The sequence below is a fragment of the Rhineura floridana genome, chromosome 1 (genome assembly GCF_030035675.1).
Source record: "Rhineura floridana isolate rRhiFlo1 chromosome 1, rRhiFlo1.hap2, whole genome shotgun sequence".
In the NCBI taxonomy this organism is placed as follows: Eukaryota; Metazoa; Chordata; class Lepidosauria; order Squamata; family Rhineuridae; genus Rhineura; species Rhineura floridana.
Window position 1 is genome coordinate 40,360,467 of NC_084480.1, and position 24,739 is coordinate 40,385,205.

A 24,739-nucleotide genomic window follows, 5' to 3' on the forward strand; every position below is an offset into this window, starting at 1 on the left:
CTTAATAAAATATTCTTTTTCCTTTCTGTGAACAGTTGATTTTACCTGTTATAAATACATTAAATTCATTGTTAAGATATTTACATTAGCTTCAGCATGCAAGCACTGTATTATACACAGTCATTTAAAGCAAAGATGGACTATATCAGCACCTTGAGAAGACAAATACAGAGGAATAAGTTGCAGAGATTTTCTTTCCAACAGTACTTCAGAACTGCAGATAAAATGACTTCCTGTCTCTCAGTTTCCTGTATCCATGGTAACTTTATTTTAACCAGTTATTGTGGAGGAGCCAGTGGGAAGAGTAGTGTTTCCTGTAGGAACAGTTGCAGAACCTGCGTCAAAATGTGAGAAACTAGACTGTTGTCTAGAAAGTTCTTAAAATAAACTCCAGTATAGAAATGTACTAATAATTCTGCTGAGGTACAGAAGAAGAAATTTTAGCTGATAAAATGAGCATCATGTTCTAGGTGAGAACAATTTTCATATACTTTAAACTCAGGATAGTAAAAGTGACATTAAAAGTTTAAGAAGCTACCAGTGGTAGGAAATGGATACATAAACAGCAATATTTCCTTTTGAATTTAAATAGGATGAATCATTAAAAAGTTGTTAAAGCTGTTAGTTTTACTTTACTTTTAAATTTTAACTGTTGAGATGATTCAACTATCTTATTTGTAACTATCTTATAAACTAAGAAATTGTAGAAATTGTTATAAGCATGAGAACAATAGTATAATAATCTCCACCAGTAGTAGGAATAACATTAAAATATTGCATGCTTTTAAAATAATGAAATCTGAGAGTTTTGAATAAGCATTTTTTTACTTTTTTTCTGATAGCACAATCAGAGATGACTGGGAGAGTCAAAATCTGGGATATGTGTCAACTCCACCACCTTGGGTTGTTTTGGCGTACTGTTAATTGTCTACTTCTCTTGCTGATCCAGAAGGATATACTTTGCTGCCCATCTGTTTGCCAGCAGTGTACAGGCAGACAAGTTGACTGTCGTAATTCAGGTCTTTCATCTGTTCCAAGGAATTTCCCACAAAATACTATATTTGTATATTTAAGTGGGAATAATCTATCACACATAAATCCAAATGAACTCATCGGCCTTCAGCAACTTGCTGTGCTGCACTTGGATAACTCTAGCATTTTATATGTGTACCCAAAGGTTTTTGCTGAATTTAAGAAACTGTGGTACCTACATCTGAATAATAATAAAATAAAACACTTGGATCCTGGAACGTTTGAAGGACTTTCGAATCTTCATTCTTTATACCTGCAAAATAATGAAATTGCTGTTGTTCCTAAAGGATTATTTAAAGATCTTGCTTCAGTTCAATATCTAATGCTACAAAGCAATCACCTCAGCATCCTTGGTAGTGGCACTTTCGTTGGCATGATTAGTCTTCGGATTCTTAACCTAGCCAACAATAAGATTTCATGGATATCACATGCAGCATTTCATCACCTTGGCAACCTTACATGTTTGTACCTTGAAGGCAACAATTTAACACGCGTGCCATCAAATGCGTTTGTAGTATTGAGCAATCTTGAAAAACTTTTGTTGTCACATAACCCAATTGGATTAATACCCCCCTTTGCATTCAAAGGACTTGACAGACTTCAGTATCTCTCTTTAAAAAGTTCAAACATAAAAGCTATCCATGTGAACGGCTTCTCAAGTCTAAATAATCTTAAAAAGTTAGTTTTGAGCAATAATCATTTACAGAATATCAGTTCAAGTACCTTTGCATTGTTGGATAATTTAATGTTACTACAGCTTGACAGAAACAAAATAGTCAATATTGCAGATAATACATTTGAAAAAGTGGGATCCTCTTTGAAGATACTGAGTCTAGCATTTAATAATCTTACAGACTTGCATCCTAAAGTGCTTAAGCCTTTGGTTTCTTTAACTCATTTACAGGCAAATCACAATCCTTGGAATTGCAGCTGCAGATTTCTTGGGCTAATTAATAGGCTAGCATCTTCTTCTGTCTCTGTAAAAATTCATTGCCAAAATTCTTCCAATTTGCACGGAAGGCATTTTAACTATGGTAACTGGAGTTTGTTTACAAACTGTTTCAAAACTACCATAAGACCTGAAATATTCAAGAATATAAAACCAGCAGGTATCCATCACAGTACCACTACTTTATTGATGGCATGGGATAACACCCCTACAAGCAATTCATTTCACAAAAAATTAAATAATATGGAAGCAAATGCAATGACTTTATGGGCAGATGTGCCTACCACATCTGCAACATTAAATCTTTATGAAGAATATTCCAACGGGAAGCTGAGACAGGCAGCTACAGTGTTCTCACTGTTAACAATACAGATGCCAGCGCAGAATATACCTGTTAATTTGACCATGGAAGATAACAAAGCATCTCCTCCAGAATCTACTTCTATATCCTTTAAAACATCTCTAATCTGTACACAGCAGGTAGAGAAACTACATCAGGCTTTTGACATTTTATTAACCTTTTTTATTTTGGCCTGTGCTGTGATCTTCTTTTTGATCTACAAAATCATTCAGTTTAGACTGAAGCTCAAAGAGCAAAGGGACTCTGACAATGGGATAGAATACTATGGCTTTTATCAAGCTGGTAGCTACAACATAATTGATCCAATTCAGCCTCAGAATCCAGTGGGAGGTTCAGAACTGGACCAACAGCCTTCTAAACCAACAGCACTTGGAAGCCAAGCACAGGTCATCTTATTTGAACATTCAGCATTGTAATACGCTCAGCAGGATTTTTGTGGCTGCATGTATAAAGGCCAAACAGCAGCAACATGAAATATTTTTGTAAATAAAAGTTCAACTGTTTATATTTGGGGGGGGGATGGAAAATCTAAACTGTGTGAAATGACTGCTGCAATTTTAATAGTTACATTTTTTGTCTGAATCTTAAGTTTTATATATACGTGTGTGTCCGTGTGCCCATTTTGTTCTATCTGCCTGTGGAAAATCATTCATAGATAACTCTAACTTTTCATGTGTTCAGTATTCAATATCAGATGTTAAATCCTTGTCTACAAAGATCTCAGCCTTTTCAAATATTCATTCATATTAAATGATTCATAGAAACAGTGTAGGACAACTTACAATTGAGTAAGTAAAACTGACTATAGCTGGCAGTATAGTGGAAAAACAGCAACACTGTAATACATTATGCTACTCAACAGAGCATAACATTCTAAAGAGATAGGTATGCTTGTTCTAATGAACTATAATAGTTAAATCTTCCAGGATAAAATTGTTATATGTATTTTTAAAGTCTGTTGCCAAAGTAGCAGCTCTCTGCATATTCCCTGCCACAGATTTTTGTCACAGATCTCTAGATAGTACTGACTGAAATTAGAATTTATAAGAACACTTGTTTACTTTCATATTGTAAGAAATACTACCTTTTACAGTTTCTAATATCACAAACTGAAGATATTTTGAGAGTTGTGTTTTATCAGTTGAGCATTTAAACATTAACTCCTACTGAGAAGTCTAGCCGGAAAAGCTAGATATGATGGCAACATCCTAACACTGTAGAGAGCTGAGAGGGCCAGTGCCAAAATGAAAATCAGTTTGTGATTGTGTGTAATAATGTGATTCCATTCCAATTAGATAGATGTGATAAGAACCTTTGCAATGGGTATTGTTTCATTAGTGTACCATTGATGCTGTAACTTCTGTTTGTTAATTTGGTGGATTGATTATAACATCCAACAAACTATACTAAGATTGTCTTGAGAACTTGAAAAACTTGTGTGGCTACTAAAGGTTTTGGATTGTGGTCTTGGGTTTGTATCCTTAATGAAGAAGTTATACTCAGTGGGACATACAGGCCCATGTACATCTCTACCACTGCATTAGTTTTGTGTGCATGCTGGTCAATATGTGTGCATGCCTGCTTTCTATTATCTTTTCAGCTCTTTTTGAGGTGGAAAAATCATGAGAATGAGGTACATTGATGAGGAACTAAATGTACACATAACACCAGAAGTGCAGTGGTAGATTTGTGCCTATCTAACAAAATGCATTGCTATATTAGAGAATGTGTAAAGCAGCACCTATTTTCAAGCAGATTTATTTACTGACATCTGACAATGGAAGATGCCTAGCTGTACTACTGTACTGATAGTATCTCAGTCATACTTGCATGTGCAAACCAATAACATCCAGCAATTTTGTCTTGGACGTATTTCAAAGGTAAATCATCAGTGTTGCCAGTAGCATTTCCTGAATAATATAAACCAGAATTCAAAAATCAAGGAATGAGTTTTCATAGTATTGCATTCCTCCCTAAGTAACACCTGCAGTTATGCTTCTTCTGAGTTTTTTTTTTTACTTGGTCTCAGAATCGGTTTTATATGTTCGGACCGTCTGGTCCCTGTTACCAGTCTGGCTGCTGCATTTTGCACAAGCTGCAGTTTCCGAACCATCTTCAAAGGGAGCCCCATGTAGAGTGCATTGCAGTAATCTAATTTGGAGGTTACCAGAGCATGGACAATTGAAGCCAGGTTATCCCTGTCCATATAGGGACGTAGTTGGGCCACCAACCGAAGTTGGTAGAAGGCACTAGGTGCCACCGAGGCTACCTGAGCCTCAAGTGACAGAGATGGTTCTAGGAGAACCCCCAAGCTATGAACCTGCTCCTTCAGGGGGAGTGCAACCCTATCCAGGACAGGTTGGACATCCACCATCTGGTCAGAAGAACCACCCACTAACAGCATCTCAGTCTTGTCTGGATTGAGCCTCAGTTTATTAGCCCTCAACCAGTCCAGGTTGAATGCTCTTAGAAGTCTTATTCGTACTGAATGTGCAAAGGTCTGAAATTGAACCAGCATGCAGGAATGCTGGGGCTTGCGTTTGCGTGCATGCACCTCTCCCTCATTCAAGCCTTCACACATTTGTTCAAACATCTGAATAGGGCTACAATCATCCAGTCATTATTTGTTTATTTTAAAGTCTGTTTACCCCATCTTCAGCTGAAAAGGTTATCACCATGGCTTATGTACAATAAATAAAAGCAAGGCACTCTCTGCCTGCACTCATGATCTAAAAGGAACTACCCCAAAGAAAAAAGGGATGAGAAGTAAAAAAGGAAAACCAGCACACTCAAGCACCAGTTCTTAAAGTTAATTAGTTCTTATAATGACCAGCTGAAATGGAAACAGTTCAATAAAATGTATCTACCAAATCTGCATTAAAGAAATGTTACTGAGATGCAACCAGCTTGGATCTTAACTTCAATGAGTAGTACATAGTTCTGCTAATGAGACAGAGCTTTCTTTCTGCCACCCGCTTAATTCCCACCAAAAACGGCCCCTCGGGATTGGTAGAGAATGGGGACTGCAGCAGATGGATAGAATAGGTAAAAATTGTGGACCGTTCTTTGCGCGAGCAGAAGTGCCTTCTACTCATGCAAGAGTGCCTTTAGATCAGAGCCCCTATTTCCACATAGAATAATGCTAATAATGCATACATAGTATGCTGTAAGATTAACAGTGAAATCCTAAGAAGTGTGTTTCAAGCCAGCACATACTCAGATGCAGGTTTCTCATGAGGGCTTCCCATTGGCATCTGGTTAGGGAGTGTGAGAGCAGGATTCATTGGCCTGATCCAGCAGGCTCTTCTTACGTTCTGTTCTCCCAGCTTTAGTGAACTAGTGGGCTACAACTGAAGCATCAGCATATACCTAGGATTCAGTTTGTTCTTTATTTAGTGTCCATTTTAATGTAGATTTAAAAGACAGTGCTTTTCATACAACGGTTGTGATTATCAGGATAGCTCATTTTTACTTTGGTCCCTCAGATGTAGCTTTCCTTACAAACTTATAACACACACAATATAATAACCCAGGAAAGGAAGGAAAGCTGCCACTGGAAGCAACTAATCAGTGCATCATTTGATTCACCACCCACCCAAATGAAGAAATCAGAATGGGAACATTTTTTTTAATAGCCTTGAAAGATGAGTAATGTATACTGATCATTTGGCATATTTAGTATTGAAACTTACACAATACTGATAGTGACAACTTTTCTTAAAAAAAGAACAAGATGTTACGTTTGTGTTATCCACTCCCTGGCTGGTTCCTCATGGCAACTTCACACACAAATACGCACACTGTTTTCCCAAGTCATATTATAACAAACCTAGATATGGAGAGCCAGTGTGGTGTAATGGTTAGGGTGTTGGAGTATGACCTCTTAGCCATGAAGCTCAGTGGGTGACCTTGGGCCAATCACTCTCTCAGATTAACCTACCTCACAGGGTTGTTGTGAGGATCAATATGGGAGGGGATGACCATGTATACACAGAACAATAGAATAGTAGAGTTGGAAGGGGCCTATAAGGCCATTGAGTCCAACCCCCTGCACAATGCAGGAATCCAACTTAAAGCATACCCAAAAGGTGATGTGGCTATCCAGCTGCCTCTTGAATGCCTCCAGTGCTTGGAGAGCCCACCACCTCCCTAGGTAATTGGTTCCATTGCCATACCGCTCTAACAGGAAGTTTTTCCTGATGTTCAGTCAAAATCAAGCTTCCTGTCACTTTGAGCTCATTGGAGGAAAGATGGGATTTAAATGTAAGAAATAAAAAATATATTAAAACAGTGGGTAATTGATGGTGTGGAAGTATTCTTTACCGTCACTGGGTATCCTATTGGTGGTTTACAACTAGCCAAGGAGCTCTCCATGCATTGTGGAAATGTATGTGACAATTGGTCTTAACGTTGCAGTGGGTGAGTAGGTCATTACCATGCTCACGTTGATGTGGAGCAGATAATATAATGTGTAGTCCTAGCTTTACATTGGAATCAGAATTGGGTGAAATGGGAGTTGAGATCCAGAGCTCGTGGGCACTATCAGTGGTTTAAGATCATTTTGGTTTGTTCACAGTTTTCATTAAGGAGTTGAAATTGTTTTCCATTTTAAATGTGATCCAGCCATGAGAACTCTATATAACACAATAGCCTTTCCCAAAGCACATTTAAACACTCAGGGTGATATCCAGCTAAGTCATACTTAGAATAGACCTATTGAAATCAATGGACTTAAGTCTATTGATTTCAATGGGTGTACTTGGAATATAACTTAGACTGGATTTCTAAACATGTCTGCTTAGAAGTAAGACCTATTGAATTCACTGGGGCTTGCTCCCAGGTAAGTGGAGTTAGAACTGCAACCTTAGTAGGATATCACTCATAATCCTTGGCTGTTGGTTTTAAAATGAAAGATTCCAGAAAATTCCCTAAAAAACACATCCCTGAGATTTCAGAAAATGTTTATTATGTTTCTTAAAGTGACTTTACCATTTCTTCCTTTAATTGCATTTTTTAAATATATTCCCCTACTTTGGTGAAACCTCTGCACATAAAATGCAAGAAATAGAAATGTCATTTTTGTAGTAGCCACAATAGTTAGAGATGCCCGTCCTTCAAGTATTCTGTCTTGGGACAGGGCATGAGGATGACAGATTATGTTCTTCACATTCTTTAATTCGGGACTTGAACTGCAATTTATAGACATCGAGCAGCAATTTCAAAGAGGCATGTGTATATCTGAATTTAATTGTTAGGGAGAAACATCAGCTCTATCACTAATTTAAATTATTGCAGAGTAAGCCATACAATTAAAGTTTTGTTCCTGACCTATTAGGAGATAATCACTTAAAAGCAGACCTTCCTGTGAGTATCTTGATACTCAAGAACAAATCCTCACTTATGGTTCTCACCAGTGCACCCCACCGCATAGTACCTGGGACTGAATGCACATTTTTCCTGTTTTTCATTGGGATATCATGCAGACATAACAGATACTCAGTGGTGTCAGCTTTAACTGTGACTGCTTAGAGCAAAAGGATTAATTCGAGCCCACCCTCTTTCCTCCAATATGTGATTGGTGCTGTCAAAGCTCACTGTGCCACACATGTTTGGCAGGTAAATAAATGCTTTCAGCCAGTTAATGTGCACATGGCCTGTGCCAGTGTATTGCATTAGTGTGTTGTCTCATTTTCCCTATGGCCAATTGCCTTCAAGATAGAAAATATCAGAGTTTCTATCATGAAGAAGTTTTCAGAAGCTTTTGAGTAGCCATTTGTCAAGGTACTCAGCTTACCTCCTCATTAAGTAAATAAAGATCTAGAGGTGTGTCCTTAAAACCTGCTGAACAAATTTCCTGTTTAGTTAGTTGATCTAAATCATTTTCCTGCTCTTTTCCAGTATAATCCAAGATAAATTTTGTGGCATCATAAACATTTCAGTTGAAGGGCTTCATGATGTTATGACTGAAGATACAGAAACAAGAACATTCAAAGAGTAAGTGAAATGTTTAATTTGTATAGGCTTACTGCATTTGTTAATCTGCCAAAGTGATTATCTCAGCACAGCCTTTTTTTACAGATCTTAAGTTTGTCAATAGACAAAACTGGTATGGTTTGATACTTTTGTTTCCGTGCAGATATATTTGCAGTGTGAACTGGTGAGGCAGTTTTAAATTACTAAAGCCTTAGTAGAAGTTGGTTCATAAATGTGATTATTTTGCATGCAGGTATTGTAGTCATCTACAAGTATTCTTATTTATATGTGCACACTTCTGTACAGAAGAGCAAGACCATTTAGTTTTGATCAGCTTGCATTCATATCATTGCTTTTAAATCCTGCTTTAAAAGGCCTCTCATGTGAATTTACTCAACTAAGGTATTTATTTATTTATTATACTTGTATACTGCCCCATAGCCGAAGCTCTCTGGGCGGTTTACAGTAACTAAAAACAAATACAATTAAAATACATCTTTTAAAAAACAATTTAAAACACAATTTAAAAATTTAAAACAATATAAAACATGCTAAAATGCCTGGGAGAAGAGGAAAGTCTTGACCTGTTGCCGAAAAGATAGTGTTGGCGCCAGGCGCACCTCGTCAGTTGAATCATTCCATTATTTGGGGGCCACCACTGAGAAGGCCCTCTCCCTTGTTGCCATTCTCCGAGCATCCCTTGGAGCAGGCACCCAGAGGTTATTCTATATGTAATTTCTGAAGTGTGCTGAGGAAGCCTATTGGAAACATAGGAAGCTGCTTTATACTGAGTCAGACCACTGGTCCGTCTAGCTCAGTACTGTGTGCAGTGAATGGCAGCGGCTCTCCAGGGTTACAGGCAGGGTACTCTTCCAGCCCTACCAGGAGGTGCTGAGGATGGAACCTGGACCTTTCGAGCAAAACTACCTGCTTTCTAACAAAATTTAAGTGCTGTACAGATGTGCTTCACTAGCAGTGTACATTTGAAAGTTCACATTTTGTCTTGACAAGTTACATCTCCTCCCCACTAAACACATGGATGCGCACACACCCTAACCCTCTAGTGCAGCTTTGTAAATAAGCCCACAAATAGTGCTAGCCTTCTAAGAGGCTAGTGACCTGTCTTTCCATACCATAGTAAACCCCCTTCACCACAGCCAGCATGGAAACACAGGCTAGAACTCTCTAAGCAGGGTAATAAAAAGTGTCTTCTACCCACTTCCAATTACAAATTTCAAGGGGAGTGGCAGAGGATGGACAGAGCAAATCATCTTTCTTCCACCAATCAGACCATTGCTAGATCCTTGTCCATCTTGGCTAGTGAAGGCTAGTAGGACTGGTACCACCGGCTGGGCTAAGGAAGTGATAAATGCCTCCTTGAGTGAGGGAGTAGTCCCTAGTAGCCTCAAGGAGGCAGTAGTAAGACCTCTTTTAAAGAAACCTTCCTTAGACCCAGATAACTTGAACAACTATAGACCGGTGGCGAATGTCCCCTTTTTGGGCAAGGTTCTGGAGCGGGTGGTTGCCGGTCAGCTCCAGGCGCTCTTGGATGAGACCGATTATCTGGATCCGTTTCAATCCGGTTTTAGGCCTGGTTTTGGCACTGAAACAGCCTTGGTCGCCCTGTACGATGACCTTTGTCGGGAGAGGGACAGAGGGAGTGTGACTCTGTTGATTCTCCTTGATCTCTCAGCGGCGTTTGATACCATCGACCATGGTGTCCTTCTGGGGAGACTCGCGGAGTTGGGAGTTGGAGGCACTGCTTGGCAGTGGTTCCGCTCCTACTTGGCGGATCGTCGCCAGAAGGTAGTACTTGGGGAACATTGCTCGACACCTTGGACTCTCCATTGTGGAGTCCCTCAGGGGTCGGTTTTGTCCCCCATGCTTTTTAACATCTACATGCAGCCTCTGGGTGCGGTCATCAGGAGTTTTGGAGTGCGTTGCCACCAGTACACTGATGACACGCAGCTCTGTTTCTCCTTTTCATCCTCTACAGGTGAGTCTGTGGATGTGCTGAACCACTGCCTGACCGCGATAATGGACTGGATGAGAGCTAATAAACCGAGACTCAATCCAGACAAGACTGAGACACTGTTGGTGAATGCCTTCTCTGTTCAGATGGTGGATGTTTACCCTGTTCTAGATGGGGTGACACTCCCCTTGAAGGAACAGGTTCGTAGTCTGGGGGTGCTTTTCGATCCTTCCTTGTCTCTTGAGGCGCAAGTGGCCTCGGTGGCAAGGAATGCATTCTACCATCTTCGGTTGGTAGCCCAGCTACGCCCCTATCTTGACAGGGATGACCTCGCCTCAGTTGTTCATGCTCTGGTAACTTCTAGGCTGGATTACTGTAATGCGCTCTACGTAGGGCTGCCCTTGAAGACAGTTCGGAAACTTCAGCTAGTGCAAAATGCAGCAGCCAGACTGCTGACGAGGACCAGCCGGTCAGCACATATAACACCTGTTCTGGCCCATTTGCACTGGCTACCTATCTGTTTCCGAGCCAGATTCAAGGTGCTGGTTATATAAAGCCTTACACGGCGTGGGACCGCAATATCTTGTGGAACGCCTCTCCCACTATGAACCTACCCGGTCACTTCGCTCAGCAGCTAAGGCCCTCCTCCGGGTACCAACTCATCAGGAAGCCCGGAGGACAGTTACTTGATCTAGGGCCTTTTCTGTAGTGGCCCCCAAATTGTGGAATAGCCTCCCCGAAGAAATACGCCTGGCGCCTACACTTCTATCTTTTCGGCGCCAGGTTAAGACCTGGCTATGCTCCCAGGCATTTTAATGTGTTTAACTTTTATATTCTGTTGTTCCTTGTTTGTGTTTACTATTGTTTGTTGATTTTATTATGATATTTTGTATTTTAATCTTTTTGTACACCGCCCAGAGAGCTATTCGCTATGGGCGGTTTAAAAATGAAACAAAATAAATAAATAAAATAAATAAATTTTTGTGGTGGTTGTGGAGGAAGGGGCTTCTCTTTCTCTGTGGCTAGTAGGGAAACCAAGTGGACTTACAGAGGATGGGTAGAGCGATCTGTCTCTCCTTTGCCAGCCCAGTCACTTGCATTGAATTCTACTCACTCACCTGGAACCTCTGGTTGCCTATAGCTTCCAGGGGAGTTGTCAAATACAAACTGCTGTTGTGGCTTTTTTTGTGTGCCATGATATATGTATCTGACTTCAGAAATGACTCTCTTCTCATGTTTGGTGGAGTATGACATTACCTGTTGAGGGAAGTAGCAATTACAGAAAACTTAAAAGTATTGTTCTGCTGTGTTTCTCCTTACATCTTTTCACTAGTCCCCTTTATGAGGTTTCTGGTATTACTGGCAAAGCAATCTGTGATGATTGCCTAGTGTGTCTGGTTCATTAACACTGTGCTTACACAGTCAATTTATAATGAGATTACAATTCCAGAGATGGAGAACTGGTGCAATGATCAATGAGGTTTTTACTAGCACACTCATTGTCCTCTGTCTTGGTATCTGGAGTAACAATCATGTTGCAAAATAATTTGTTTCCAAAAGAAATTAGAGTGATGTTATAAGTGAGATAAGCAGCAGTTGGAAGGGATTATTCTTCTTCCTCCTCCCCTCCCAAAATCATTGCAGGTTCCTTCTTGTATTTCTTCATATGTAAACAGTGTTTCAATGTTTTAAGTGCCTTTTATGAAGTTTTTGCACCAAAAAATTGCAAAACAAATCTTTAAGGATCTGATTCCAGGCTCAAGATAGCATAAAATTACATTTGTGACCTTGTGTTTCAAGCACAATTCCCTCAGTACAGTGAACCTATATGAAGAAGCAACAAACAATTGGTATGTACAAAACAAAAGTGTACATTAGACTTCTCTTGGAAAGCCTAAGTTAGAAACCCTAATTTATTTGCATTTTGTGTTTTTAGTTGCATGCTGATGTCTATTTCTGAAGAGCCCAAAGTGACAGAAGAAGAAGAGCCTCCCACAGAGCAGGACAAAAAGAAAAAAATGGTACGTATCCTGCCCTTCAAGTGTCAAAAGATGTAGTTTAGCCACGTATAGACTATCAGTTGTATTCAGCTAAGTCCTACTCAGAGTAGATCCTTTGAAATTAATGAACCTAAATTAGTCATATCTTTTAACTTCAGTGGTTCTACTCTGAGAAAGACTCTTATTGTTGTCACATGTTGAAACAGTCAGCCCCATGTTCTTGTCATACTGTACAGTTATACTGTAATGTTCATGTTTATACTGTTCATGTTTGTAGAAAAAATGTAGCTAGACAGAATTGTAATAGCTCAACCTTGGGAGGGTCTTAGGATTCCAAAGAAAATAAGAACCATATTCAGCCAAATATGTAATGAGCTATTACCTTGTTGTAGAAGAGGTTAGAAAATAAGTGTAAAGATACAATATCACCTCCAACTTGAAGCGTACCCCAAGGATTCTCTAGAATTCAGGATAGACTCCAAAGAGCAAATTTGAGATGTTTGACTTTTGAACAGCAGCCCAATGTATGTTATTGCAGGCTGCTTTTGAAAATCCCATTTCAAAAGCAGTTTACAATGTGGCATAGAGAGCTGCCATTTCAGAAACATAAGCCCAATGCCCCCTTAGGAATTTTGTGCTAATAGCACAGGTCTTTGGATCTTGGACTCGGCCCACAATTCTAGAATACTGTCAGATGGCCTACCAACCCAGTCTTCTATTGTAGACTCCAGTTTCCACATAAAAGTGAGCTTCCTTTCTGTATAGCACAGTTGCCAGTATAATTTGTTAAAAAAAACTTAATCGCTAGCACAAACACCATTCTTTGAGTTACTATTATAAATACTTGCTTTCATCCATCTTTTTCACATCTTGATTCTAACCTGGAACACAGAATTGTCTAATTTTCTGCTTTCTTGAAGCATAACTCAGAGCAGCTTAAGACAGACTGAGGAATTTATTCCCCGCAAAAATGAAGAAGTGACCTGCTTAGAGTTAATAGCTATTTAAAAAAAAACACCACCACAGAAACACATGCATGCACACTTCCCACACAAATCCATCATGTATATGGGAAAGGGATGTAGCTCAGAGGTATAGCACATGCTTTGCTTGCAAAAGGTCTCTGATTCAATCCTTGTCATCTCCAGATAGGGCTATAAAAGAACTCTGCCCAAGATCCCACAGAGTCACTGCCGGTCAGGGTAGACAGTATGAGCTAGATGGACCAGTAGTCTGGATCCATACAAGGCAGCTTCCTGTGTTAATCAGATATTGAGTTTGTTACAAGTAACATTATCTAGTAATACATTATGTTGTCACAGACAATCTAGACAGAAGTGTAAGAAACAGTTGTCCTGGAGTCAGATAGGCAACATTAGAGCCACTTTAAGGTTAGAAATTATTCATAACTGTGAATATATCCTCATACTCCTGAGTAAAATCAGTGGTCTCATTAGGACCTTGAAATATGCAGGCCACTCCTCAAAAAAGTGTATAGGATGATGAAAAATAGTGAAATAATGGCTCAGAAATTATCAGGAGTAAGGAACACATTTTATACTTGAATAATCTTCTCTAATTTAATGGATGTGTGTATGTGTGTGCATATCATGTTTGAAATGAGACTGGAATAATATGAAGCAAAAGAAAATCAATAACTATCAGGAAAAGGCAGGATAATTGATCTCATTTTATATAGCAAAAAAAATAGGACATATGGATAATTGAGTAATTATGTAAAGTAATTAAGTAAAACTAAAAAAAACCAAATGTTTCTGTCCACACATGTACACACATGTACACACACACACACACACACACACACAAAACCACACACAATATACGTACATATATATTTATGGCCTGTGAAACTCACCACAAGAACTAATAATGACCAACAATATAACAACATTGGGGAAAAACCCTACTTAACCGGCAACATTTTTATTGACTAATGGTGCAACAAAGTAAGGACTGGCATTCAGCTCCCATTGTTGAGAGTGTAAGCTTGCCTTCCATCATCTGTACACAGAAAGAGCAGTGGGTGTTAATTGGGTGATCCATCCCAGTGAAGGTCCAGCTTGAATGATTCTATCCCACAGAAAAAAGGATAGGAAGATTGTGTGAAGTGGTTCATTTGTGCGACTAGGCAAAAGAGTTTGCCATCACAGCAAATGAGTGCTGGTCCCAGCTCAACAGACAAAGAAATTATTATTATCATTATTTACTTGCCTTTCACCCAAAGGTCCCAGGGTGGGTTACAACAATTTTAAAATACAGAATTAAAAACAACCTAAAATCACCAAATAAGGTGGGTCCTAAAAATATACATCTTGGGTGTCGAAGGCCAGGATACAGAGGTGCGTCTTCAGCATTCACCCAAAACTGTACAAAGAAGTTGCCACATCTCAGTGGGGAGAGGGAGTTTCACAACTTAGGGGCCACCATAAAGAATGCCCACTACTGGGCCACCACCGCCTCCCAAGCTTATGAGGGTAGCAGAACTACCAAAAAGATCCCCTCTGCTGATCTCAACACCCAAGAGGGTCTGTAGGGAAGGTGGTGGTCTTTTAGATACTTGGACCTACATTGTTTAGGGCTTTAAACACTAGCATGAGCACCTTCAATTGGGCATGGATACAAACAGGCAACCAATGCAGCTGATTTTTAAAAAGGGTTCCATGAAATCTAAAGGGAACCCCCACCAGTAATTTGACTACTGCATTTTGAACCAGTTGAAGTTTCTGATTCATCTTCAAGGGCAGCCCCATGTAGAGCACATTACAGTAATCCAATCTGGAAGTTACCAGAGCATGGAGTACTGTGGCCAAGTCATCTCTGTCCAAAAGGGGCCGAAGCTGGCACACCAGCTGGAGCTGGAAAAAGGCACTCCTAGCCACTGAGGCCACCTGAGCCTCCAGTGATAATGTTGGATCCAAGAGTACACCCAGGCTACGGACCTACCCCTTCAAGGAAAGAGCAACCCCATCTAGAACAAGCTGTCTTCCCACCTCCTGGACATGAGAACTCTGGACACATAACACCTCTGTCTTTTCAGGATTTAGCTTCAATTTATTGGCCCACATCTAGCCCATCAGTGCCTCCAAGCACCGGTCTAACACCTCAACTACCTCTTCCGATTCAGATGGAACAGAGAAATCCCTGCAGGACACCACAGTTCCTTTTAAAAACGTATTCTGCTGTCAGTTAGTACTATCTAAAGTAATGGCGGTGTTCCTCAGTACCTAACAAATCCAAACTGTTATCTCAGCACAACTCTGTCGTCCACATATTGAAACTCTACAGCTCTGTCTAATTGGCCCTGCACGTGAGAGGAAAAGCATTCCTGAAAATGCTACTTTAGAGCCCCTGGACTTTCATGTCCTACTTGATAACCCAAATTGTGTTTCAGAGAGCTCATGACTGTATTTCTAATGGCTTAACACTACAAAATATAGAAAATGATCAGGAAAACGATAAGCTATTTAAGGATTCCATAATTAACCACTGCCATGCTTCAGTGAAGTACTTATAGTTGCTCTAGAAGCTGTAATCACCCAGTGAATCACAGATGTCAATATTTTAATTAAGCAAGATACAGTGATTAAAAGAGTAAATGAAATCTATGGAGGTTTATGCTTATGTTTTTATTGGCAAAGATGACTCAAGGAGAGACATAAATCTTGGACTTGATGTGTTGTTTAGAGAATTCACAGTGCAATCTGATACATGTTTACTCAAAAGTATGTCCCAATGAGTTAAACTGAGCTTACCTCCAAGTACTTGTGCATTTGTGGCCTGAGAGTTAGATTGGTTTTAATTACAAGGTAACAGCTTTAAAATATTATAGTAGTTTGAATCTAGCACTAGTAATAACTGAATTCCCAACTTTAATGGGATATAGAGGTGGGAAATTTTCCTTAAGACACATAAAGATGTAGCATGACATACACAAATAACTTACAACTTTTGTAGAAGTCAAAATGAAGACACGGAGAGAATATTCCCCTGCATGAATGGAAAATAAGAAATGCAAGCTACTCTTAAGGCTTGTTAATGGACTTGTTTTTTCTGCTTATCAAAGACCCTGAGAAGGTTAATGAAACCTTAACTTTGCTGAAAGCACATCTATATTTAGGTATCACAGTAGATTCAGCCCTAGTTATCTATATACCAGTAGATACCAGTAGTAAATACCCTGTGTTCGTTTACATAGAAGGGCTTCTCCATTCAGTACAGTATTGCATACTCCTGCAATTGGGCAAAGAGGACTAGTCTTGCCAGATGTTTTATCAATCTGCCTGCATGCCTGAAGAGTTTTGAATGGAGTCCATATGGCTATAGCCCTATAATAACCATGTTGTAAATGCTTAAATATATTTGCTATCAGTGCGATGTAACTCAGCACCAAGTTGAGTCTTAAATGATTAGCTGGGGCAAAGGCTGCAGGTATCTGGAAAGAAGGTGGGATTAAAATTGTCTCTTTTAGTTCCATTAGGAAGACTATTGATACATAAACAGCCCTTCATGAGAGAATTTGACACATTTTAATGCCCTCTTTCTTCATCCTTGGTTCTAGCTCAGATCCAGCAAAATATTTCATTATTAGGTTTCAGCACAGAATATTTCATTTCTCTGTCCTGCTCAAATAGTGAGGTTAAAGCAAATGGTTATAGATCATAGCCAGTGGTAGTGAGGGGAGATGGCGGTAGTGGTGTCCTGCTGCTGCCAGTGTCAGCATTATATTTGTCAAGATGGTGATGGGGCAGGGTTAGACAGCAGCAGCAAAGTCAGGGGAGCTTCAGGTCAGAAGCAGCAGCACCACAGGTTCACATGCTGCTGCCAACCCTGAGCTCCCCCAATCACACAGTGCTGCCACTACTGGGAGGGTGTCACTGCCTCTGCCCTCCCCCTCCACAAGCCACCACTCTATAGAGCTATCCAATAGGATAATTTGACATCCTGTTAGTGGTCTAACTGTTCTCACAAGTGGATTTTAAAGTATACCTTTGCTGAATAGCAATACCACCACCCTTGTGACAGAAACAGAAATGTACTGAGTTGTGAAATATACTAGCTTAGTTGAACTTAAATTGTGGCACAGTAAAAGTTGGTAAATAATGCCTCCTATTGGCTCAATGGAGAACTATCACAAACCATAGGAATGAGAATGACAAGGATTCAGTTTTTTTCTTTTTGTCATAAAGTTAAAATCACTTTTGCTTTTTACATAAGTAGATTTAGTGACTGCTGAACCAAGAAGCTGTCCCAAGGTGATTCAGCTAGACAGCTCCTTCAAAGTTCGGACTAAAACCCAGAGTAGATTCCACTGTCCAGCTGACGTGGAGCCACTAGCCACCACTGGCATGATGGGAGATCTAGTCCACAACATCTGGAGGGTTGCAGATTCACCGTTCCTACCTTAGATGGACTTGATTGTGTGAAGAAGCTTCATGGCCACAACCCAGAAGTTCAGCACTTGGGTGAAGATACTGCACATGATCAGCCCAGATACACAGTGAATTTACCATACCCTGAATATTCACAGAAATCAGTTGCCCTTTTTATTTGGCTGTGATTTTAAACTAAATTGAAATCTGATTAAGTTAACCAACTTTCTTAGAGCCACTATGGCAGATTCCCACATTCATAAACAAATCAGATGGAAACCACATCAGGTTATAATTTAGCCTTGGAATGACAGGTTACTTAGTTCTATCTGGTATTAATATGTTATGGAATTAGTAAGTACCATTTCATAGGTAACCAAGTACCATATTTCTAACTTATTGTCCACAGCCTTTTTCTGCTGAAGTAGCACAATTTATAGCTAAACGGAAAAGCTTGTGGAGTTTTTTAGGCCCACATACTTGGAATGCTCAAATAGAGCAAGTCTTTTTTCAAATCAAATTTATATCTTATTTTAAAAAATGAGTTATTCAAACATAAAAGGCAGACTGAAAATAAAAGTAAAATTTAACATAATTATCTAAATAGCTGCTTTCCTAAGTTTGATAAGTGGAGAAAACAGGTACTCCATCCTTTGTTACCGTTAAGAGTACACTTCCAAATCAAAACCAAGATGCCAAGCTTGTCCAAACCTCACATTCTGCAGTATTATTACTCAGTAAAACAAATGGCTCCTTGCATCCTATGAAAAAGCAAAGGGGAACATGCTATTGATTGCATCATCCCTCCTTCATGATTTCATACCAGTCACAAGCTGAGATACATACCAGCTACACAAGAGACCCTGGAATTATATTGCTTAATATCTGTTCATAGATAACCACAGCACGAGCACAGCAGATTGTGGTTTCCAGCAAGGGTTTGGTTGATTGGAAGCTACTCAGTGGATCAAGTATTCCCTGGAAGTAGCCATTTCAGATTTCATCAGACCCTTGAGTAAATACAATGGTAAGTCTGCATACCAAAATTGTTGAGGTACCCAGCATTGTCTAGCATAGGCCAGGGCAGTGATGGTTTGACAGTATGAAATGTCACATCTTTATTGTGGAGTACCACTAAGTAGAAACTTTTTTTCATGGTGTTACTTGGAAGCCTTAATTTTTCTACTAATCTCAATTTGTTCTTTTTAAAAGAGGTTCAGATACTTGCTCAGTTTGTTATTGGCCTACCACATATTTATTTCTAGCAGCAGGCAACCAAGGTCTGACCTGATCTGAGCCTGCACATGCTTTAATTGAATATATAATTATATATAGAAGTGTTAATACTCTAAAATATATTCCTATAGTCCACTGCCTTTAAGTAACACTAATAAGTTTGAACTTTTAACTAAATGATAGATACTTAATCCAGGAGCATTTATATGGCTATACCCATGGCCGGTGCCAGAGGGCGGCCTGATTGGGCCCTGGCCAAGAGCCCCTGCAGCCCTGAAAGGCTCCTCCTTAGGGTGGGTGGCTCCCCTGTTCTGTGATCTGCGACAGTATCAGGTCTTGCAACCTGACCCTGCATCAGATCATGGAGAGGGACCAGGCATCCCCTTTCTATACAGACAGTGTGGAGTTCAATAAGCCTGCAAGCATGCCCCACCTACCTCTCCCATCAGTGTGAATGCTGTGCATGCTATGCGCGCATGTCTGTCATCACCCAGGATGGCAGCAGGGACCTCCCTAAGGGACTGACGCCCCTACTGCCATCTTGGTTGATAACAGGCATGTGCAGTACATGTGCATGTCATTCACCCAACACAAGAGGTAGGTGTGGCATACAGGCGGGCTTATTAGCCCCACACTGCCTGTATGGGTTATGGTGCCGCAGGCCCAGGATAGGCTGGTGCTGGCCCTGCTATACCATCTATCTTTGTAATACCAATATTAGTTTTGTAAATGTCCATGTCAGTTGATTTTACTAAACTTTCTATTTTGAGATTGTGTGAGGATGTAATGCAGCTAACTAAGGTATTCTATAAGAACGCTATACTCACTAAAAATATTTTTGAAAGACTCTCATAATTAGAAAACTGCTAAGGTTGGTTAAACTAATCTGACAGAATAAGTGATTTCTTACTGTTGCCTAGGGAGATGAGATACTATTAATAAGTTGACAGTTAAACTGTTCAGGATGAAGTATGAATACAATGTTATCCCTTTATAGGCCTTTGTTCAGGCAATAATAATGTGGCAGGCACTCAGCATTAATTTCATCAAGTAATGCGTAACAATTTGCAGAACACAAGTGCAAAATTTAGCAAATTGTATTTTTAAGCTGCTCTTGTGGGATATAAAAAAAACATGATAGGTCATTTTATTACATCCCATTTGGTGGTCCCACTACTCTAGGGCTAGTGCTCAAAAATGATAATTTATGCTATATAAATGCCATAAATAAATAAAATGCCATAATAAAATAGCCACAATCCTGTATGCAACCAGCAGGAGAGTCAACAGCAGAGCAATATTAGCTATAAAAACAAAAATGCCAGTAATCCATTTGTGCCTTTTTATTCCCCTGCTCACCACAAATCACACTGTCATAGGCTGATGCCCTCATATTAGCCTTGTTCAGAAGGTGCCAATCAATGCATGACAACGGTGAGAATGCTACAGTGATGCTGCCCATGCCCATTACACACACAAGGCACAAGCATGCTCCCAGGAATAGCAGTGTATTTTCCCCATCAGGGGCCTCATCTCATCAGGAAGCATGCCTATAAAATCCAGAAGTTTCCCAAGAGAAGAGTTCAGGTTATGATGGAGTGCTGATGATTCCACACAAACAATGCTAACCAGGTGGAGTGGTGCTATGCTGCCACCCTCCTGATAGCAATGTTGCTGCCACTTATGAGGATGGTGTATGGGTGCAGCAGGACGGTAGTGAGATTGAAACTTTGTGGGTACACCCGGAGATCCAATCCAGTTCTCCCACCAGTGTGCTTACACAACACTGACCTCGCTGCCACCCTATCCCCACACCATCCCAGTAAGTGGCACCATCCCACTGTACCAGCCATTCCTGATGCTAGCAATACTCTCTTATTATTCCTCTGGGAAGAAAATCAGGTTTGGTTTGTTTTTTTTGCAAGAGTGAGCTGCCCTGTAGGAATGAATAATGCAATAGGAAACAGGAGATGTGGGTTCAAGTCCCACTCCAGGGGAACACAGATGAGGCCTCTACAAGGGAAACGTTGCCTTTTGAGGATCCAGAAGGCAACAATAACATTGGATGGAAAGGGAGGAGAAAGGAAGAAGTCTAGACTCTCGGCTTCGAGCACTGCTAAGTGACACTGTAACCACAGGAGAAAGGCACACAATGGGGGTTAAAGAGTATGGAATCTCAGAACATAAGACACATTGGGCTATTAAGGACAGGAATTATTTAGGAACAATCTTCCAGTGGAGCTGTTCTGTACCACAAGAGATGGGAAGAAAGATGAGTTTCTCAACTGGTGATGGTCAGGCTTGCAGAACTAAGAACACCCATAGTTGGCTCCTTGTTCTTTTTCCTAATATTTATTTATTTATTGTATTTATATACCGCCCCATAGCCAAAGCTCTCTGGGCGGTTTGCAGCAACTTTATTGCAACTTTCCATAATATAATTGCTATTAACCTTTGGGTTTATTGATGTTTTTGGTGATAAACTCAAGTCCCAAATCCTGGACACAGACACTACTATTAATTCATTATGAATCAACATTAGTCTGCTTTTCTTTCTTGTGCCAGATAAGACCACCTGATGGGGCTTTATGTCCTCCTGTTCTGAATTTTAACAAAGAAATGTCAGCACATTTTTATTGATCCAGCAACAATAATTAAACTTGATACCAGTACTAAATTTAGAAACTTTATAAAGGGGAACCTCTGAAAACTAGGAAATCTAGCATTGTGTCAGGATCTCATTGCACCCCTAACTTTTCTGGTGATATAACAATTTGAACATATTTGGACACTTTGTATAGATTCTATTTGAAGTCATGAATTGCTATTTTAGGATTTTCTTCCAAGTTTCTCCTCGTCACTGAATTAAGGGGTTTTTATTTTTAAAATGAATAGCTACAATAAAAATACATTTGTTTTAAAAAACAGAGGGTTGTATTTCACATAGTACTAAGGAGATTTCTCTGTCAGCACAACCATTTTTGCTTGCCCAACGGAATGATCTCCCCTCTCCTCCCCATGCACTTTGTTCTGAGGGTTCTCCCAACCCTCCAGAGCAGATTTGGGGAGGAAAGTCCTGTTGTCCTACAAGGAATCCTGATGGCGGCTTCTGGTAGCTCAATGAGTTAGTTGACGATGGCCCAGCACTAGTTTTGTATAGCATGGTTTCTATACTTTTGAAATGATTTTAGAAGGTGCTCTGTGTTTCTTATTGAACACTGAGAAAGAACTCATAGCTTCCAAATAAGCTCTTTTATCAGCGTTTGTAAGCGGGGGGGGGGGGGAGATCCCGGTCAACCAAATCCAAAGGTAAAACTGAAAAGTGGCTTTACATTTTGGCTGCAGCTACAGCTCTGTTGTTGTGCAGGCCCAATCACCTGTTTGCTTGGCTTCTCACTTTTCAGCCTGGAAATTCTGAGCTATTTCTTGGTCTAACATCTGTCTCAGATGGCTAATGAGAAAATTAATTTTAGCGTCTAGCTTTTAAAAAATTCCTGACAAAGGAAAAAAAGCAAAAATGAATGTATTTTAGCAGTTTGCCATTTGGGGATTTCAGCACTGTTAATTAATTGGCATTGCAGCTAAAGGCCAACTGATGAAATAGCAGAGTTCCTCTTTGGAAGAATTCAACTGGCAGATGTAATCACTACAGAAAACAAAAGCTAAGATTATAAGATAGATGAATGAGTCATAGTTGCACTGGGTTTGCCTGCTGTTTTCATTATTATATATTGTTCTTATCTGTATTCCACAGCTTGCACTGAAAGACCCAGTACACTCTGTGTCGCTGCAGCAATTCGTATACGAGAAGCTAAAAGCACAACAGGAATTGCTGGGAGAACAAGGCTTTCAGGCTCTCATGGAAACTGTGGATACAGAAATAGTCACACAACTCCAAGACTTCTTACAAGGGTTCTGAAAAAGCAGAGACAAGATTTTCTGTGCTTCCTTCTTCACTTCAACATTATAATGGCAAACTTGGCAGCTTTCCACGTAACTACGAAAACCAGCTTTAAAAAGGGAATTTCTGTTGGCTATGAAAGAGAGGCCATGGGACGGAATATTTCTTTTTCAGTTATGATGAGATTGAAATAATATAAACTCTCTCCTAAATAGCTTTACATGCCTGTTTCACGAGATTGCAATTTCCACAGATTCTATAAAAGCGGGTGTTTACTGTTTGTAGAATGGCAGCCTTTGATCTTTGATCAAGTGACTTTGATCTTACAATCATGTGCTCTTAACACAAGAAATAGTGGCTACAAAGATTCTTCTGGAAGGACATCAGCTCTCTTAAACTGCCTTATGCTATTGTTAACTTTTAAAACTAATAACATTTGAGGAATGGAGGCATAACAGCAGGAAATAACGTAAGGCATATGAGTCCTCAATTGAGTCGTCAATTTAAATAGTATAAATAGAGTGGTATAAATAGTGGCAAGTATTCGAAAGGTTTCCTCTATGGGGAGTTGAACATCTTTTGCATAAAAGGAAAACTAATACAGTCATCCACAGGTTTTAAATATACTATGTTGATACCTGTAGAATATAAAGGTTTAGTAAATTTTCTCTTGTTTTAGCTCCACATACACAAAAAGATTTTGATTTAAAATGTAACACATAGACCCGCTGATGGATTTCTCTACGTGCGAGATCCAAATTGTTCTCCTCCTCTCATGATGGTAGGAGGGGAATATATTATATACCCAGAGTGAACAAGGTGCTTGGGTATATATTTTCTATTGTAGGAAAGTGCCCTCTTTAAAGCTGTTAAGCATAGTGAGCCAAGGCTTACTAATGTAATGTTCTTCCAGATTACTCTAGAAGAATGGGAATGATAAACTTTAAATATTTCAATTCTCCATGTGGGAAAATGAAGATTGCGCATCAGGGAAAGTGAGTTGAGAAAGCTTGTAGGTTCCCGTGTTAGAATGATCGAGCATTCATGCCACTTCCCCCTGTCCCACTCCCCAGTCGTTCTCTCATACCTCCTATTTTAAGGAGAGACACTGGTTTTTTTTCTTTTTTAGGCAAGGCTTCTTATATCCACCTGTCCTGCAATGTAAGAAATCAATTTTTAAGGAAACAAATTGACAATATACTAACAAAATGTTAAGTATAATACTTGTGTAGAAAGCTAACTATATGTAACCATGGGAAGCCAAGGTTTCTTTGTAAACTGTAGATTACAAAGTGTACTAGAAAATAAATCCTCATGTTTCCAAACTGTAAAACAGTAAAATTTCAATTAAATTTTCAAAAGATATCTCACTTCTTTCTTATTCTGTATGCTCCTCTCAGACTGCATAAAAGTCTTATCAGTAATTCAGAGGCAATGTCTCATTTAACACACTTCTTGTAGCTATAAGGAATGGCAGTGCAGTGAATCTTAAGTGGCAATATTACCATATTGCCTTCCATTCTGCAGCTCTCATGATCTTACGTTTACTAGTCGAGTCAGAGATTTACATTGCAATCCCTACTCAAAAGTTAGTTCCATGGAGTTCAGTGGAACTTGCTTTCTGGTGAGCATGTATAGGATCATAGCCTAATGCTCAAAAATGTTACTGAAGCTAAAATAATCCCATCATTAAGATACAATTAATTGTATTGTAAAAAGTTTTAGTGGTGATGCACCATTAAATAGGCTGAGAAAATTTCATATAATGTACAGCTTTACACCTGACTTTAGTTTGGCTACTAAAATAGCTGTAACTAAATATCAGAATGTATGCTTACACACAATGGCAAATCTGATCTCTAGATCTAGGGTAGGGGATCTGTGACACTCCTGGTGTCGCTGACTCCCAACTCCCATCAGCCCCA

The 24,739-nt window shown here is 39.6% G+C and overlaps 2 protein-coding genes across 2 annotated transcripts in view; both read left to right on the top strand.

Annotated features, from left to right (window-relative positions):
• The window catches only part of IPO11 (importin 11), a 140,875-nt gene extending 116,696 nt beyond the window's left edge, over window positions 1-24,179 (top strand). The window contains exons 27-29 of the mRNA XM_061619056.1: window positions 8,241-8,336; window positions 12,224-12,308; window positions 22,668-24,179. Coding sequence (XP_061475040.1) covers window positions 8,241-8,336; window positions 12,224-12,308; window positions 22,668-22,832 — 346 coding nt within the window. The 3' untranslated portion in view covers window positions 22,833-24,179. The remainder of the gene's footprint in view (window positions 1-8,240; window positions 8,337-12,223; window positions 12,309-22,667) is intronic.
• Window positions 340-3,756, top strand: LRRC70 (leucine rich repeat containing 70). Its single transcript, XM_061619025.1, has 2 exons — window positions 340-470; window positions 843-3,756. The coding sequence occupies exon 2, from the start codon at window positions 854-856 to the stop codon at window positions 2,756-2,758; it is 1,905 nt and encodes a 634-aa protein (XP_061475009.1). The 5' UTR covers window positions 340-470; window positions 843-853; the 3' UTR covers window positions 2,759-3,756.
• Window positions 24,180-24,739: the final 560 nt, after the last annotated feature.

What these genes read in the sequence shown, in the direction of transcription:
- LRRC70 (XM_061619025.1), top strand. Translation starts at nt 854, where the DNA reads ATGACTGGGAGAGTCAAAATCTGGGATATGTGTCAACTCCACCACCTT.